General features: G+C 47.4%; 1 protein-coding gene across 5 annotated transcripts in view; it reads left to right on the plus strand.

Moving 5' to 3' along the window:
* arhgap42b (Rho GTPase activating protein 42b) overlaps positions 1-15,085 on the plus strand; it is a 69,739-nt gene that overhangs the window by 7,464 nt on the left and 47,190 nt on the right. For all 5 annotated transcript variants that reach the window (XM_076036704.1, XM_076036705.1, XM_076036707.1 and 2 more), the window contains exons 2-3: positions 6,152-6,247; positions 10,869-10,930. In XM_076036704.1, coding sequence (XP_075892819.1) covers positions 6,152-6,247; positions 10,869-10,930 — 158 coding nt within the window. The remainder of the gene's footprint in view (positions 1-6,151; positions 6,248-10,868; positions 10,931-15,085) is intronic.

The raw sequence follows: 15,085 nt of genomic DNA on the forward strand, positions 1-15,085 counted from the left end.
TGTCTCCATCCTGTGGAACAGTGTTCGCCCTCGTCTGCCTCGGCTTGGTCCACCTGTGCGTGTCAGGCTTTTGTGATGTCACAAAGGGCACGGTTACCTCTTTCGGGTCAGGTTCCCTGGTCCAGTGAGTCTAAGTCACCTTCCAAAAGCACGTCGGAAGTCCAGCGAAGCATCAGTTTAAACGTAGTCCTGGTGTTATTTTCTGGCTAAGCAAGCAAGCCTCCAAGGTGGCACCGCTGGAGTCCAGGGTGGCAAAAAAAAACACCTGTGTAAAAATGGCTAAAATATGGAACCTGCAAACGGAACAACCGTTTGAATGCACTCAGAGTCATTAGAGCCGAGGCGTAATTATGATGCTGTTTAGGAAAAATGGAGGAGGACGGGCACCTTTATTAGACGCCTCTTTAATGGAACCCACTCACATCCAGGACTTGAGGTTTTAAAAGCCTTTCGGAGCTCATTTTGTTGAAGGTATTTCATTAAACCCTGCCAGAGGGTTAAGAAAAGTGAAAGCCGGGGGGGGGGGGGGGGGTGAGGGAAAAGTTTGAAGCCGTGCATCGGGAACGTGGTGTGCTGGAAACTGCTGGGATGGAAACTCGGGTGTCCTTGCGCTGCGCGCTGGTTCGCCAGAGAAGAAAAGCCTTTAAATTACCAGTCTGCTTTTGGTGACCTCTGGTTATTTACGCTTGAATTTGTTTGCTTGGAATTCATCATTAATATGACTTAGATGGCCTTGGATGCTTTCATTTTTTTCCCGTTTATTTTATTTATTCAAACGGGTTAAAAGAAAAACAATAATAAATAAATAAAATGTTTAAAAATGCAACAATTTTGACAAAACAAGTCGATAACAACAAAAGTGACAGGCGGAAGGATGAAGTTCATAAAAGCTTATCTAGTGATCTACTGAACGGAAACCATGTTTATTTTCCCTGATCTGAAACAACTTGTGGATGCCGTGCGCTCGTTGATGCTCACATGTTATTATTCAGTTAGTTGCAGTATTTCAGCTGTCCAGCTGTCCAAGATGATGCTCCATGAGGCTCATCTTCTCTTCTCTATCAGCTAAACGTGTGCGTGTCAGACTGCGTTGGCTCAGTTGAAGCTCTTACATCGCTGAAGGCACCCCGACCCCCCACCTCTGTGTCCTGACGTGGACTGAACGTGGCCCAGCAGACGCATTCCTTGGCGGCGCGCCGTCTTGTGTTTTTGTTGTCAGCAGGTGAGCTCCTGCTGGCGTGTTGTTGCCCGGGAGATGAGACGGAAGGCTGTGTGTGTGTGTGTGGGGGGGGGGGGCGGGGGGGGCTGACTGACAGCCGCGCTCCGCCCTCGCGCCGTTCAGCCTGGAACCGACCTTCCTGTTCCTGCCTGCCGAGGAATCATTAGCTCTCCTCTGTGCCGCGCAGGGTGAAACTCGGCACTGGGGGGGGGTCATGTAAAGTGTTTGCTGCCAGCCATAAAACAAGAGTGTCTTTCTTTTCTTTTCTTTTTTTATTATTATTATTACATTTTGAAAATGTAGAACCATTTTATCTGTGTTAGTTGAGCTGTAAGATCTGCTGCTTTTCCTATTGCGACGCAGCTCTTAATGAGCTCCAGATGTGGGGGGGGGGAGAAAGGGAAACACGCTCCGACTCTCAGACCTTGTTAAAGATGCGCTCCCTTTCCTTTTTATTAGTCCCCCCCCCAACATCACCACCCCACAGCGAACGCCGCAGCTCTCTCCGCTAGCGCGCACTCAAAGTTAAATTTACCACATCCCGCTCCTGTCAGACGAGATGCAGGGGAGGAAGCTGAAATGTCTGGGGAGCCGTGAAAAAGTCTCCACTTTCAATACAGCCGGCGAAGGAAAAGAAAGAGGAGGCCTTTTTTTCTTTATTATTTTGCTCTTCTCGCGTCTCGCAGCCTCCTCTCCTCTCCTCTCCTCCTCCGACGTCCTGCTCGATTTAACTGCCGCTGTCTCCTACCTGCTGTCTTAATTTCCCTTTTTGCATAAAACTGAACTCAAGCTGTTGTTACTGAAATGGACTATTATTAGTCTCGTTTCCCAGCCGGCACTATTTGGGGCGCAATTAGCATTGGGAATTGAGCTGAATCGCTCCGTTAGAGCGGAGGGGCCACCGTTTTCCTCTTTCAAAGTTCAAAGACGCAACATGAAAGCCCCTTTTGACAGTTGAACGGCCGGCCAACGTTCACTGATGCTGTTTTGTCCGTCTAACTATCATCTGTTTTGCTGGAATCTAGCTCAAATGGAAGGCTGGGAGATACAGAATCAGAAAATCAAACTAATCAATCGTCTGTGCTGCTTGGTCCAAACATTTGTGCTAATAGGCAACCAGAATCTTTTTTTTTTGAACTTGCTGCCAGGTTGACTTCCTCGTTTGCTGCTATTGTTGCATAAGCTCAGAGGCTTCGTGCGCCGGTGCAACACGCAGGCCAGCGCTTCTTTAATTGGCTTCTTCTGGAGAAGAGGAACAAAGTGATTGGTGAGTCACCGCGGTCGGCAAAGGATGGGAGAAACTTTCAACCGTGTGTTTCAAAGTGCGTCGGCTGGCGGCGGAAACTCTGAATTCTGAAACCTGAATATTCGAAAAATAAAAAAAAGAAAGACCTCTATTATACTAAATTCACTTCATGAAGCGCGGCCGTCACCTCCGTGAGTTCCTACCCTCGGGTTCAAGCGCGGCCGACCCACACACACCAGCCTTTATGTAACCGCTTGAGCAAAGGATGAAGGGAAATAAGTCATCGTGGTAAAACTCGGTTGCATAATAGAAAATTAAAGTTCAAGTGAGTCGTGCACCTGTTCAGCGCCGCTGGTTCAGCGTCTGGCTTTTGAGATGAGCCTTTAACTTGTGGCCGGTCCATTAGAAGCCTGAATAAAAAAGGGATCCGTCCACTAGCGGGCAGGCAGTGACGCTAATGTGACCACCAGTCAGTTCTGCAAGTCTGAATGTTTTTTTGTTTTTTTTTCCTCCAATCAATGCGACAACATCGTGGCTTCCGCAGCCGCGACTTGACGTTTCCTAATTGGCCGAGCCATGAGCTTCTGCAGCATCCAAACCAAGTGTTTGAAAGGTTGACGCCGTGTGAAAGCAAACATGCATGGACGAGGAAATATTTATCCCATCACTTTATAGCCCAAGTGAATACCATTAGCGTGGAAACAGTTCATATTATTTAAGTCAGGTGAAATCAGTTAGCCCTTCATTTAATTATTTAGCAAACTAAAGTCATTTTTGACATTATTGTCTATTTTTCTGTAATAACCAGAAAGGGATTAAAAATGATTTTTTTTTTCTTTTTTCTTAATTCAAAAGGACATTTTTCTCCCCTGATGCTCAAAAAGAAACATCAACAAAGTGAGGACACAAAAACAAGCCTTAAAAAGAATGCTATTCCTTCATTTCCTTCATTCACCATTTCTTTTTAATCATTCCTGACTGTGAGATTCTGCGTTGCCGTGGTTTTTATTTTCAGATTTCCTGTTAATACAGAAAAACAAAAATAGAGGAAATACTTTCTTGAATTTATGTGTTTTTTTTAAATTTTAACCAACAGGATGTCTAATAGACGGAACAGGAGAGAGGGTGTTGACGCGCTGTTTATAGCTCACTGCAGTCCTCCAATTCCTAATCGCTGAACTTCATTTAAATAAATTGATTGCAGTTGGAAAATAATAATTGTAAAAAGCAGCCGCGACCACTTGCGGAAAAGTAGTTTGGTATTAATTGTGGAGAAATTCCGATCTTTATTCTGAGTGAGAGACGTTTCAGTTTGAGGCTCTCTCCCTCTCTCTCTCTCCCTGACTCTCCCTCTCTCTCTGTCTCCCTCTCCCTCTATCTCAATCTCTGTCTCCCTCTCCCTCTATCTCTATCTCTATCTCTGTCTCTGTCTCCCTCTCCCTCTATCTCTATCTCTCTCTTCCTCTCTCTCTACCTCTACCGCTCTCTCTGTCTCTATCCCCCCCTCTCTGTCCCTCTCTCTCTCTCCCTCCCTCTACCGCTCTCTCTCTCTCCCTCTATCTCTATCTCTATCTCTCCCTCCCTCTCTACCTCTACCGCTCTTTCGGTCTCTCTCTCTCTCTCTCCCTCTGTCTGTCTGTCTGTCTCTCTGTCTGTCTGTCTGTCTCTCTCTCCCTCTATTTCTCTATCTCTCTCTCTACATCCCCCCCCCTCTCTGGAATACCAAAAGCCCGACGGTCCTCTCTGGGGATTGTCAAATGTCACGGAAGAAAGGCGGGTGAGCAGCGTCTCGCGGCCGACCCCCTTTAAATGCGGCTGAGATGTGTGAGACGTTTCATTGTTCAAAGTATCCAAAGGTGGAATTTAACTTTTTTTTTCTCAGGGATTTTTTTTTTTTTTTTTTAGTCATCTATCTGCACCACATCACTCCGGACAGAAAGGTTAGCCAGCTTTAATTTCTTTCTCCCCCAGACGGAGCTCAGTTTCATGATCAATGGTGCCGGGAGATAAAGTAAATAAAGCAGATATTGCCGTCACCTGTGGAGCTGCGGCTACACGGACGTCTGCAGGCACAGGCCGAGTTTTCCCTCCTCTGATGTTTCTCCGGAAGGTTTTGGGAACGGCGCTCCTTTTAGGTTAGGGTTAGGTTTTTATCCTGGCATCGTAAAACGCCAAACCTCTGAATCTGTGTCTGTTTATGTTGTTTTTTTTTTTTTTATCGCCGAATTGCCGTGTGGAAGGTTGATGGATTGATTTAGCGAGGGGAGCTGACGCTCAAACTAATGGGAAACCAGCCAAAGTGTCCAAAATATTCATGACTCCATTATTAGTAGTTGCTGCAAATGCAACCATCCCACAAATTGTTTCATCAATTCCTCCTTTTCATTTAAATGCATCTATTTCCACTGGTCCCACCCCCCCTGGAAGAGGAGGCGGCTGCTGCTGCAGCACAGCTTTTCTTTTTCCCTTGCTGTTTATTTGAATAATTGCGCTGGCGAGTCTGTTCTTCAGAGACGAGGCAGCGACGAGCTGCTCGCCAGCTGTGGGGGGGAAACCTGCGAGTTGGTCTGTTTTCTTTTTCTCTGCGCCAAAGTGGAATTGATGCTGGGACGGACGCAGCATTAAAAAAAAAAAGACATGACTCAGCCGTCTTGCGTCAGACTTACCGTATTTTCCGCACTATGGAGCGCACTGGATTATAAGGCGCACAGTCAATAAATGGTCTATTTTCTAACTTATGTAATATATAAGGCGCACCGAATTATAAGGCGCATTAAGCGAAACAAAAGCATCAGAGATAAGTCCGTCAGACTTTATTAACTGTGTTCACAGTAACTCTAAAACTTGTTTGTAACAAATAAAAAACAGAATGATACCGCTAGAAATATGTTACCAACGCGAGTTGAAATCCACCGGAGGTTCTCTACCACGGTTCGGAAGGTGTTCGATTACGTTCCATCAGTGCTTGATTCTACAGCACCGCCGGACTCCTGAACACTGTCTCACTTCATCTACGCGATGAAAGCGGTGCGGCTTTGTAATTTACCTAAGTGGTACTACGGTAAAACACTTTGACAGAGCGCCGTGTACCTCTCAAAATCGCTTCGACGTCAGCAAGCACAACCAGAATCAATCCATATATAAGGCACTCAAAATCAAGACTTTTAAGTGCGCCTTATAGTGCGGAAAATAGGGTACGTCTTCACGTACACACACACACACACACACGCACACACTACTCTGGGATGAAAACCGGCCCGGTGCTGATGAGCCTCCACTAGATTCTAGAACTTCTGCTGTTTGCCATCTGTCTGCGTCAGTGTCATCATCGCCAACCTGGTGTAACAATTACACAATGAACAACATCAATATAAAATAGCAATTAGATCCTGTATAAACACTCCAGTTTGTATGAGGCCTTCATGTACAATTTTCTGCATCCAATAGTTGTTGTTTTTTTAAATTATTATTAATTTTTCATCCAAGGTGGCTCCACTGCAGTCTGAAAGTGAGTTGGAATTCATGTCATAATAATAATGTGATGCAGTATAATCCTGGGTTTAGAACTGAGCAGTTTTGCAGTTGCTTGCTGGTGGTGATGCAGCGCTGGTGTGCCACCAGCAGCGTGAGCTCACACAGGCTGGGCTCTGCTCTCCTCTGACGCCGGCTCTCTCTCTGACCCGCAGACCTCTCTGTGGCCGTCCAGAAGTTCTCGCAGTCCCTGCAGGAGTTCCAGTTCGAGTGCATCGGGGACGCGGAGACCGACGACGAGGTGAACATCGGTGAGTGTGACCGCCGTCCAGCTGTGCTCAACTCGGGGTTTTTTTTTTTTATAGACTTACACTCAGAGACTTTGACTTGCTTTTCTCGTCATTACCCAAAAGACTCACACATTACAGTGCATATTGGGCAACACAATTCTGTTGGATTGGCTTCAGAGTCATATACAGTATATATACATGTATGTGTATATATATATATGACATTACATGTATGTACATGAACTAGAACCAGTAGAAGTATAATTTTTTTCCCCCACCACACAATGATTCCAGTGGCTGCCTCAGTCTCAGCTCTTCCTCTCTCTTCCTCTTCTCATTAACTTTAGAGGTGCTTGAACGTGATTGGCTGCCCTCCTTGATCAAATTCTCTAATTCTGTTTGAGGAGTTTTAGCGTCGGGGAAAGTGGCGGAAGGATATTTGGTGATGCAGATTTCAGCCGGCTCTGCACTTTTCCTCGCAGCTGACCCCCACCGCCCCGCCACTCCCCCCAGCCCTCCCCCACACCACTCCTAAACTCTGTCCGCCGCGCATGTATAATTGATGCTATTGATTTGCTTATGACGCTTCCGCTGGCTCTCTTCAAGCCCACGCAGAGATCAGAGGGACTAATTGTGATCAGTGTCAGAGATTAATGGAAGCGTGAACCTTCCTGGACTTGGCCAGGAATATGAAAGCAGCTGTGCAGGCGAGCCTCCCCGCTCCCCCTCCCCCTCCACCACCTCCACCACCACCTCTAATGGGCAGGACTGGAGAGCCGAGCCTCCCCAACCCCCCACCCACTCCCTCCCTCCCTCCCTCCCTCCTCGTGGTTTTTCTCTTCGCTCTTCATTATCGGCGGTGCCGATCCTGTGCTCTTTGGAGCTTGAGACTGCCGAATTACTGTCCATCTGCGAGGGGCTAGACTGCACGTCGACCTCATCTACATCAGGACGTAATGTTCATCGAAATGCATAATGAATAACCATCCTCTCATCCTCCTCTTTTTTAAAAAAAAAAAAAAAAAACTTCCTTCTCTTCCCCCTCACAAAGCTGCTGCCTCTGTGTGGCCGCTGGTGCGCCAGAGCAATTATCCAACCCCCTAAAAATATTCGAGCCTCGTTAAGATTGGACACGTTTAGGCTCCGATGGCCCAATCTGTGGCCTCTAAATCGAGGCTGCTGTTGATTGCGTGATTGGGGGGGGGGGGGGGGGTAAAGCTTGCATCCTGCACAAATTTAGCCGTAACACTGTAACGACGGCGGACATTCGCTGCGGGACGTCGGCCAAGCGGCCGGCCCGGGTCGCAGCCGCAGGCTCTGATGCAGATGAGGGCTCATTAAATTGTGAGCGCGGCACCTAAACTCTGGACGGCAGCTGGATCCTTTCAGATTTCAATTCCGGGGGAATCTTTCTCATCCGTCTCGCCGAACCTCAGAAAGATTTTTTTTTTTTTTTTTTTTTTTTTTAAATCTACGGCAACCTTTTAGTTTCTGATGAAACGAGGAAGCCGCCGCCGCCGGCTGACGCCTCGGAAGAAGACAACAGAGGATTTATAAAGCAAAGCGAAGCTGTGGTTGCTGCTAAATAAAGATTCGCTCGCGCCGCAGCGGCGGCAGCTTAATCCGAAATGAGTGGCGTTTTCGCGTTTTAAAAGGAGACCAAACGGCAGCGATGAAGGCTTTTCTTGTTGGACAGCGCTGCTCGGCTTCACTTATCGCTGCCTTTCAGCAAGAGTTTAATGAAGCACTGTGGCTAATATTGACGGATACGAGTTGATGGGCAGTTACTGTCACTGTCCAAAGGGACAGGACGACGTCAGGTTGACTCTGAAGCTGTGTTTCCATTCCAGTTTTAGCCATATTTGAGAGGTTTTTTCCAAGTTTTGGTGTTTCCATGGCCAGTTCTTTATTGCAATATTGAGGTTTTGCGCAACTCTAGGGGTAATGGAAACGCAGTTTGAGATTTAGTCTGATTTCATTGCGTTTGCATATCAGTGGCAATAGGTGTAGACACAACTGTCTGTACACAGTTGGATAGAAATTAAAGTGGCCAATCAGCTGCTCCGATACACATGCGCGATTGGCTCGGATGGCCTCTGAATGGATTCAAGCCCGGACTTTTGGTGAAGTGGAGCCGCTCTCTGAGCCAATTATGTCTGTTTTCATTGGCCGCTGAGTGCGAGCAGCCCATCAGCTTGGACACGCTCGAGGTTCAGTCACCTTTAAATTTCAACAAACGCTCCCTATTGGCTTTGGCATCACTTTATCAGATGCATGTGTGAGATAAAAAAAAAAAAAAAAAGGATTTCAGAAACGTTCCTCAAAACCAAAGCTGTGCTTTTTACAGCATTTGAGGCCTTTAAAGTGCCGACAGTGGCTGCCGAGTCGAAAATCACTCAAGGTGAACTAAAACTCATGGTGCTATTTGCTCCATCTTAGATAGAGAGTTCAATAACTTCTCAAGGAGAATTTATTGCAGCACGATGGAAGCCACGCGCCGCCTGCACACAGACCGGCCCCCCAAGAGAAGGCCACGATTTCGGTTTAGAGGCCAGCAGTGTAAAAAAGAAGAAGAAGAAGAAGAATGAAAGGGAGTGATGAAATCAATCTAGTCATCAGGGAAGGCGAGCTTTCTGACTGACATCGCCGGACCCTTGCGAGAATGCCATCCGCAGTCTTGATGCGGTACCGGGACGCCTCACTTTGATGCCTCCGAATTCTCCGCGCAACTGCCGGCGCCCTGCGGACGGGTTCGCCTGACCTTTGATTGATTTTACTCTATGACTTCCCGCGGTGACATTCACATTCCACTCCGGTTATCTGGCAATCGATGGGGGCCAAGAGATTGACGTGGCTTTAGAAATTTAAATTTTTATAAAAGTTACATGCCCTTCTCTCTGAAGGTCAATCCTTTAGTCTGCGGGCGCTGGCGGCCGGTCTTGCGGATGGATGGATAGAGTGAGGGTGGGAGGGATGGAGTGAGGGAGGGATGGAGGGAGAAGCAAGGTGTGGATATGGATCTGTTTTTCAGCGCCATTATATTTATTTACTGGGAAACACTCTAATCTTCTCATAGTGGGCCTGTGTGTTTCCCCACTAGCTGATCTACCTTGTGCCCCCGCAAGCCCCCCAACCCCACCCTCACCACCACCCCCCACCCTCCCGGGGGGGAGTAAATGGTATTCTGTTCAGTTGCTCATACAGGTCTTATTGCCTTTCCCTCCATTTACCAGTGAATGATATGCAAGCGGTGACCTCCCATTGACTCCCATTTCCTCCCTTTGGAGTCTAATCTTGTGCCATCAGTGGTTACTGGCGGTGCCCTTTACCCCCCTGAGAGCCTCGCGCCGTTGATAAAGGAGCGAGAGGCTGGTAGCGGCGAACCCGACTGCAGGGCCTTTCGTGCGATCGCCGGCACAAAATCACTGCTTGTTTCTTTCTTCTTCTTCTGTCTGTCCCTAAACCACCTTGGCCTCGCCAACGGACTGACGGGGCTCGAGCCATGTCGCGCCTGATAATGATGTCACGGCGTCGCCGGGGCGTAGCTGCCAAACTGTTGGACGCTGCAGTGTGGGTAGTGGTGGTGGGGGTGATCCAGTGTGCAGATCATGGATGTATTGTGAGAACTGGATATCAAACTGGCAATTTTGCGCCGATTTTTCCCAGTGGCCACTCGAGGTACTGCAGCAAAAAAAATCCCATGGGCCCAAAAAGCATTTTTCATAGCAAATCTTTGTATTGTAGATTTTTTTTCAGTTATGGTCTGTTAGTCGTTTAAAAAAAACGATACAGGTCCGAAAATCAGCAGAAAAGAGTTTATTCCTGGCGTGACGTCACCACGTCGTACGTGCTGCTGTGTCTCAGCTGGTTCTGATTGGCTGCGTGGCTAAGTGACGTTCCCCAGATCGTTCTGATTGGCCAAATAGATCATGTGTTACAGAGGCATGATGGGAAGTGACACTACTGCGCACGCTCTGTGGGCGCATTAATGCGGAAGTCAGAACTTTTTGGGCGTATGCGCTGGGTGAGCAACTTCATTGAAATGATTGGGCCGCCATCTTGAACTCTGGGGGCCTGGTGCTGATCAGCAGAGGTCACACTGCATTGGCCAACTGCTTAATGGAGCCACGAGCCCCCCCCCAGTCCGCTGGGTCCGATGCTCCGACCGTGTCTCTCCTGCTGCACATCAGCCTCTGCGGCGCTGCAAACATATATTGTAGCCTCGCAGTGGGTTTAGAAAAAAAAAAGCAAATGGGGGAAGCAATCAAGAAGTTCGGGGGGAGAGAGTGCAGGTGGGGGGGTGGGGGGTCCATTCAGTTGAAGTATTGTTTTCGCTGCCAGTCTTGCTTTTAAATCGGACAGCTGCATGATTTTATTAGCTTCTAAAATGTGATGCACTGAAAAGCTCTAAAGCCGCCGCGCGAATAAACATTTTAGCACCTTGCCGCAGCGGTGCCAGCGACATCTGATGTTTTACTAGCCAGTGTGTTCAAATATACCGTTTTTTTTTTTTTTTTTTATCATCTCGATGTATCTGCACATTGGGATTCCACGGAGTGGCTCGGAGGCGTACGTGTTGATGAATTTATTGACCAAGCAGGCAAACTCGGCTAACGGTGAGAATCTCCCTCTTGTTTTGCAGCCCAGTCGTTCAAGGAGTTCTCCCAGCTGTTGACCACGGTCGAGGAGGAGCGGAGGCGCTTGGTAAGAGTGTGAAACTTTTTTTTTATGTCTTGTTGTTTTTGGTTGTTTTTTTTATTTGTTAGTGTTGATGCTCAAAAAGCAAGCTGCAGAGTGACGGGAATTGTTTTTTTTTTTCTCTCTCTCTCTCTGGCTCTAATTGTGGCTCGTGCGGGGGAGAAAAGAGGAGCGCCTCGTGCAAAGTGCGAAAAGTGCAGGTTTCAAGCCTCGAATCTCCTCGGGGGGGGCCACTTTGTCTGTCGAAACAGCCGCCGTGTCGAAAAACACAACCAGGGCGAAATGACCGCGCAACAACGCAATCGAGCCGCGAAGCAGAAGTTGGAAATGTCTCCAGGAATCGAGTTCACATCGTCGCTACCGACTGACTGACTGCGTTTGTTCTTGAGCGACGGTGTGATTGTAACATCCTTTGCCGCGTTGCGCTAACTTCCTGTTTGATTTCATCAATTTGCTCAAAACACATTAAGAAACAGCCGTTTAGAGGTCAAGGCTTCTTCTTCTTCTTCTGCTTTTTTAAAAAAAAATTTTAACACCCCCAACGTGCAGTCTTCCACAAATCTTGGCCTCTGCTGCACAAGTCCAGAATCAATAGTGAGTTTATGACGATCGATAGCGCGGCACACAGCCCAACATTCGAAAGGGGCTAGTATCATTTTGCGCAACTTAAAGATCTCGATGAGCAGGAGCGCCGTCCCCGCGCAGCCCTGACCTCAGCACGCTGAGCCCATGGCAGAAAATACAGCACCGCCGGTTACTGCATGGATCGGACGCATAATGAGGGCAGAAGCTGACGCTGGGAGGATTCTTGATCTACCAGGAAACACGTTGTGGGTGTGAAAAACCTTTATCTTCTTGCATTTCAGAATAGAGTAGGATAGTAGAAACCAACCTTTGCTTGTGTGTTCTTCGCACCTTCTCATTGCATGTGTATACAGACGCAATTTTCCCACTTCCCGTTCTTGTGGCTCAATGTGAGATGTACAAATGTACACATCTGATTTACACACATCCGTGCTCTCGACTCTAAAAAAAACGAAAAAAAAAAAGACTACAAATGTCCGTCACTTATTTCTTGTAGTCGCTCCACAAAGTGTGTCCTTAAATAAAAACACTGTGGAGGTTAGCTTTTTGTAATGTCACACAGGGCACCGATCACTAACTAGTGCCTCTCTCTCTCGCTCTAGCGGCTGTGCGACAAACCTCCCCAGTCGGGTGTTTTTTCACTCCGCTGAGGCCGCCCTGTTTTTCTCTCTCCTTCATTTTTCACGGAGGCTGTAAAAGGAAGCCTGTTTTTCCACAGAAGTTTTTTTTTGGTTTGTGTTTTTCTTAATTTATCTCTCATGCTGCTCCAGTGCACCTGGGAGGAATAATAAAGATCGGGGCAGGGGCAGTGGCCATAATAAGAGTCCTTGAAAATAGGTGTTGCTGTTTAAGTTGCTGAAATTGTCATTGAAACAAATCATTATTGACATCACATGGATATTATTGACATTATTGACAGTGCCGCTGTCGACTGACACGTCCATGTGTGCCGCTGCGCACATCGCTGTCATTAGACGTCCTTCACCACAAAGTGAGTCATGACAAAAAAGTGAATGGACCTCTCAGTCACGTCTGGAGGGGAAACAAAACAGTCAGAATCTCTTCACAGTGAAACTGTAGGTGAAGTGATAAAGTTGTTGAACACGCTCGACTTCAGTGGAGTAAACTGGAGGCCCTGTTGGAGACTCTGTTGCAAAAGTTGCACGTTTGAGCTCGCCTCGCGGTAAAAATGTAAACCTCCGAGAAAACATCCCACGTAAATACCTCAAAACCTCAGTTTTCTGTTGCTTTTTTTTTTTTTTTTTTTTTTTAAGAATGCTGCCAAAACCACCCGCCTATGAACGCCCAGAGAGGGGGTGGAGGAAAAGGGGGGAGGGGGGGGCACAGGGGTCAGAAAGCTGCACACGGTCGACAAGTCGTTACCTGACAATGTAGCTGCACTGGGAATGTTGACCATTGTAATTGGTAGAGTTAGCCACAGGTTGAAAAAGAAGTTCCATGAAATATCATGCAAATCTGATCGGACATCTCAGATTACAAATATTTGCTCTGTGTGTGTGTGTGTGTGTGTGTGTGTGTGTGTGTGTGTGTGTGTGTGTGTGTGTGTGTGTGTGTGTGTGTGTGTGTGTGTGTGTGTGTGTGTGTGGCTACATGGTTTAGCATGAGCGCTAATCCCAAGGATCCCAAGGGGGAAACAAACCCTTCCTGGGGTCTGAGGTCGAGCCACACATTCTTGTAAAATGGGGTTTGGATTTGAAAAGCGTTCAGCATCCGATTGCTCTGGTTTGTGTGTGAGTTCCGCTACGGCTGCACTGCGGGGGGGGGCGCTCTGTACATCTGCAGGGCATCTGGGGTTCCTGAGAGCAGCGAAGTAATTGTTATTATTAAAGATAGTGGCTGTACGCGGAAGTATCAATCCGATCAGATACGTTAATGATAAGTGTCAAGCGGTTATGGTGTAGTTTCTCATTTTATTTTGAAAACAATTCCTTTTTGGTTTGTCGAGTTTCTTCACACTCTTTGATTTTATTTCCTCAAAAATACGAATAAAAGTAAAGCCGGTTAATAACCTGATGAGATGAACAGAAACAATGCTTTCGGGAGAACATTTGGACATTTGAGTTCATTAATTTCAAAAGTAGAATTATATTTATATTTATATAAAGCTCAAAAACTCAAAAATCAATGAGCTGCGTCGTCCTCTGGCATCCAGCAGAAATGGAAGCCATGCAGATTCTTTTATTTTTTTCCCCTTCCGATACAGGCCGCACACGCAGCCCAGGCCCGTGTGTGAACGACACCGGAGTGCAGGCACGACGCACTCACACATCTGCTTTAATTTAGGGATTAGATTGTTTGCAGCGCACTTATCCACGTCGAGGCGGAGTGGATGTGACACGCTCACCAGGACGCTCAGCGGGGCGTCGCAGCGGCTCGCTCTCGCTGCCTGCGGCGCCTCAGCCAGGACTGCTGCTGCTGCTGCTGCTGCTGCTGATCAGCTGACGGCTGTTTGGGGGGAAGTCAGGAGAGAGTTGTGCTCGCCAGAGGAAGGAGGAAGTGACGCCAAAATAACAAAATGAATTATTATAAAATTCCCTCCGGACCCCCCTGACCCTTCCCACAAGGCAGCACTGAGACCCCCCGCCTCACCCCCTCCTGACAGTTGGAAATGCGCTGATGTCATGATTAAATCCAGTGTTATTAAAGAAAAACACCGTCGCCCTGCTGGTTGACGTATCGGATCACACGGCAGCCCGGGGAACCTGTCAAGTCCGAGCCGCAGTGGGGCAAAAAAAAAATAATAATAATAATTCTAATGATAAAAAATAAAATTCCCACAAGGCTGGTCTGGATCATCACTTTGGGAATGTTTCCTGGACAGCAACCAGGATTCGTGAGCGACGGATCTTCTGGGGATTCAGCTGCGGTTTCCGCGAACAAGTGCAGCTTTATTTTCTTAAAAAACAAATGGGGGCAACGGGGAATACTGAATATATTTCAGCAAATGATCGTCTCGCATTTTCAAAAGAGTCGTTTATTATCACCTCTCGATTACAAAAAAGAAAAAAAAAAAAAAGTGAAAATGTTCTCGGAATTGATCAAATCCTGCTTTCCTCCGTCGGGACTCTTCAAGCCGACTGCTGCTGCACAGTGGCGGCGCACCTGTGTCGGACATGCAGGGGGAAAAACCCGGACTGCAGTGGGTTTCTTTAAGAGACGGGAATAAACTGCATAAATCATAGCAGCTTGTCGGTTTGCGGCCAGAGTTTTAATAAGTAAAAAGTCATTCACACACACACACTCACACACACACACATGAGCAAACAGTACCGCTCGCCACTTGCTTGAAAGGCGCCCCTCTTTGCGTCATCCCTCTCCACCTCGCCGTCCTGTGTCTCATCATTTCCAGGGAATATGCAGCCACACGCCTCTGATCCCGCTCGGCCGCCCCCAGCTCCCAGTCGCTGCCTAATTGTAATGTCGCTGCTGTAAGGAGTCAAGTCCCTTTTTCCCACTCGCACATACACATACATTTAATCTCTCTGGGGTTTTTTTTTGGCGGGGGGGAGTGAGTGGCAGCGATGAAACCGCTGCCAAATGTAAATGTTTTATTTC

The sequence above is a fragment of the Nelusetta ayraudi genome, unplaced genomic scaffold (genome assembly GCF_046127955.1).
Source record: "Nelusetta ayraudi isolate G7.1 ecotype Tasmania unplaced genomic scaffold, CSIRO-AGI_Nayr_v1 ptg000048l, whole genome shotgun sequence".
NCBI lineage: Eukaryota > Metazoa > Chordata > Actinopteri > Tetraodontiformes > Monacanthidae > Nelusetta > Nelusetta ayraudi.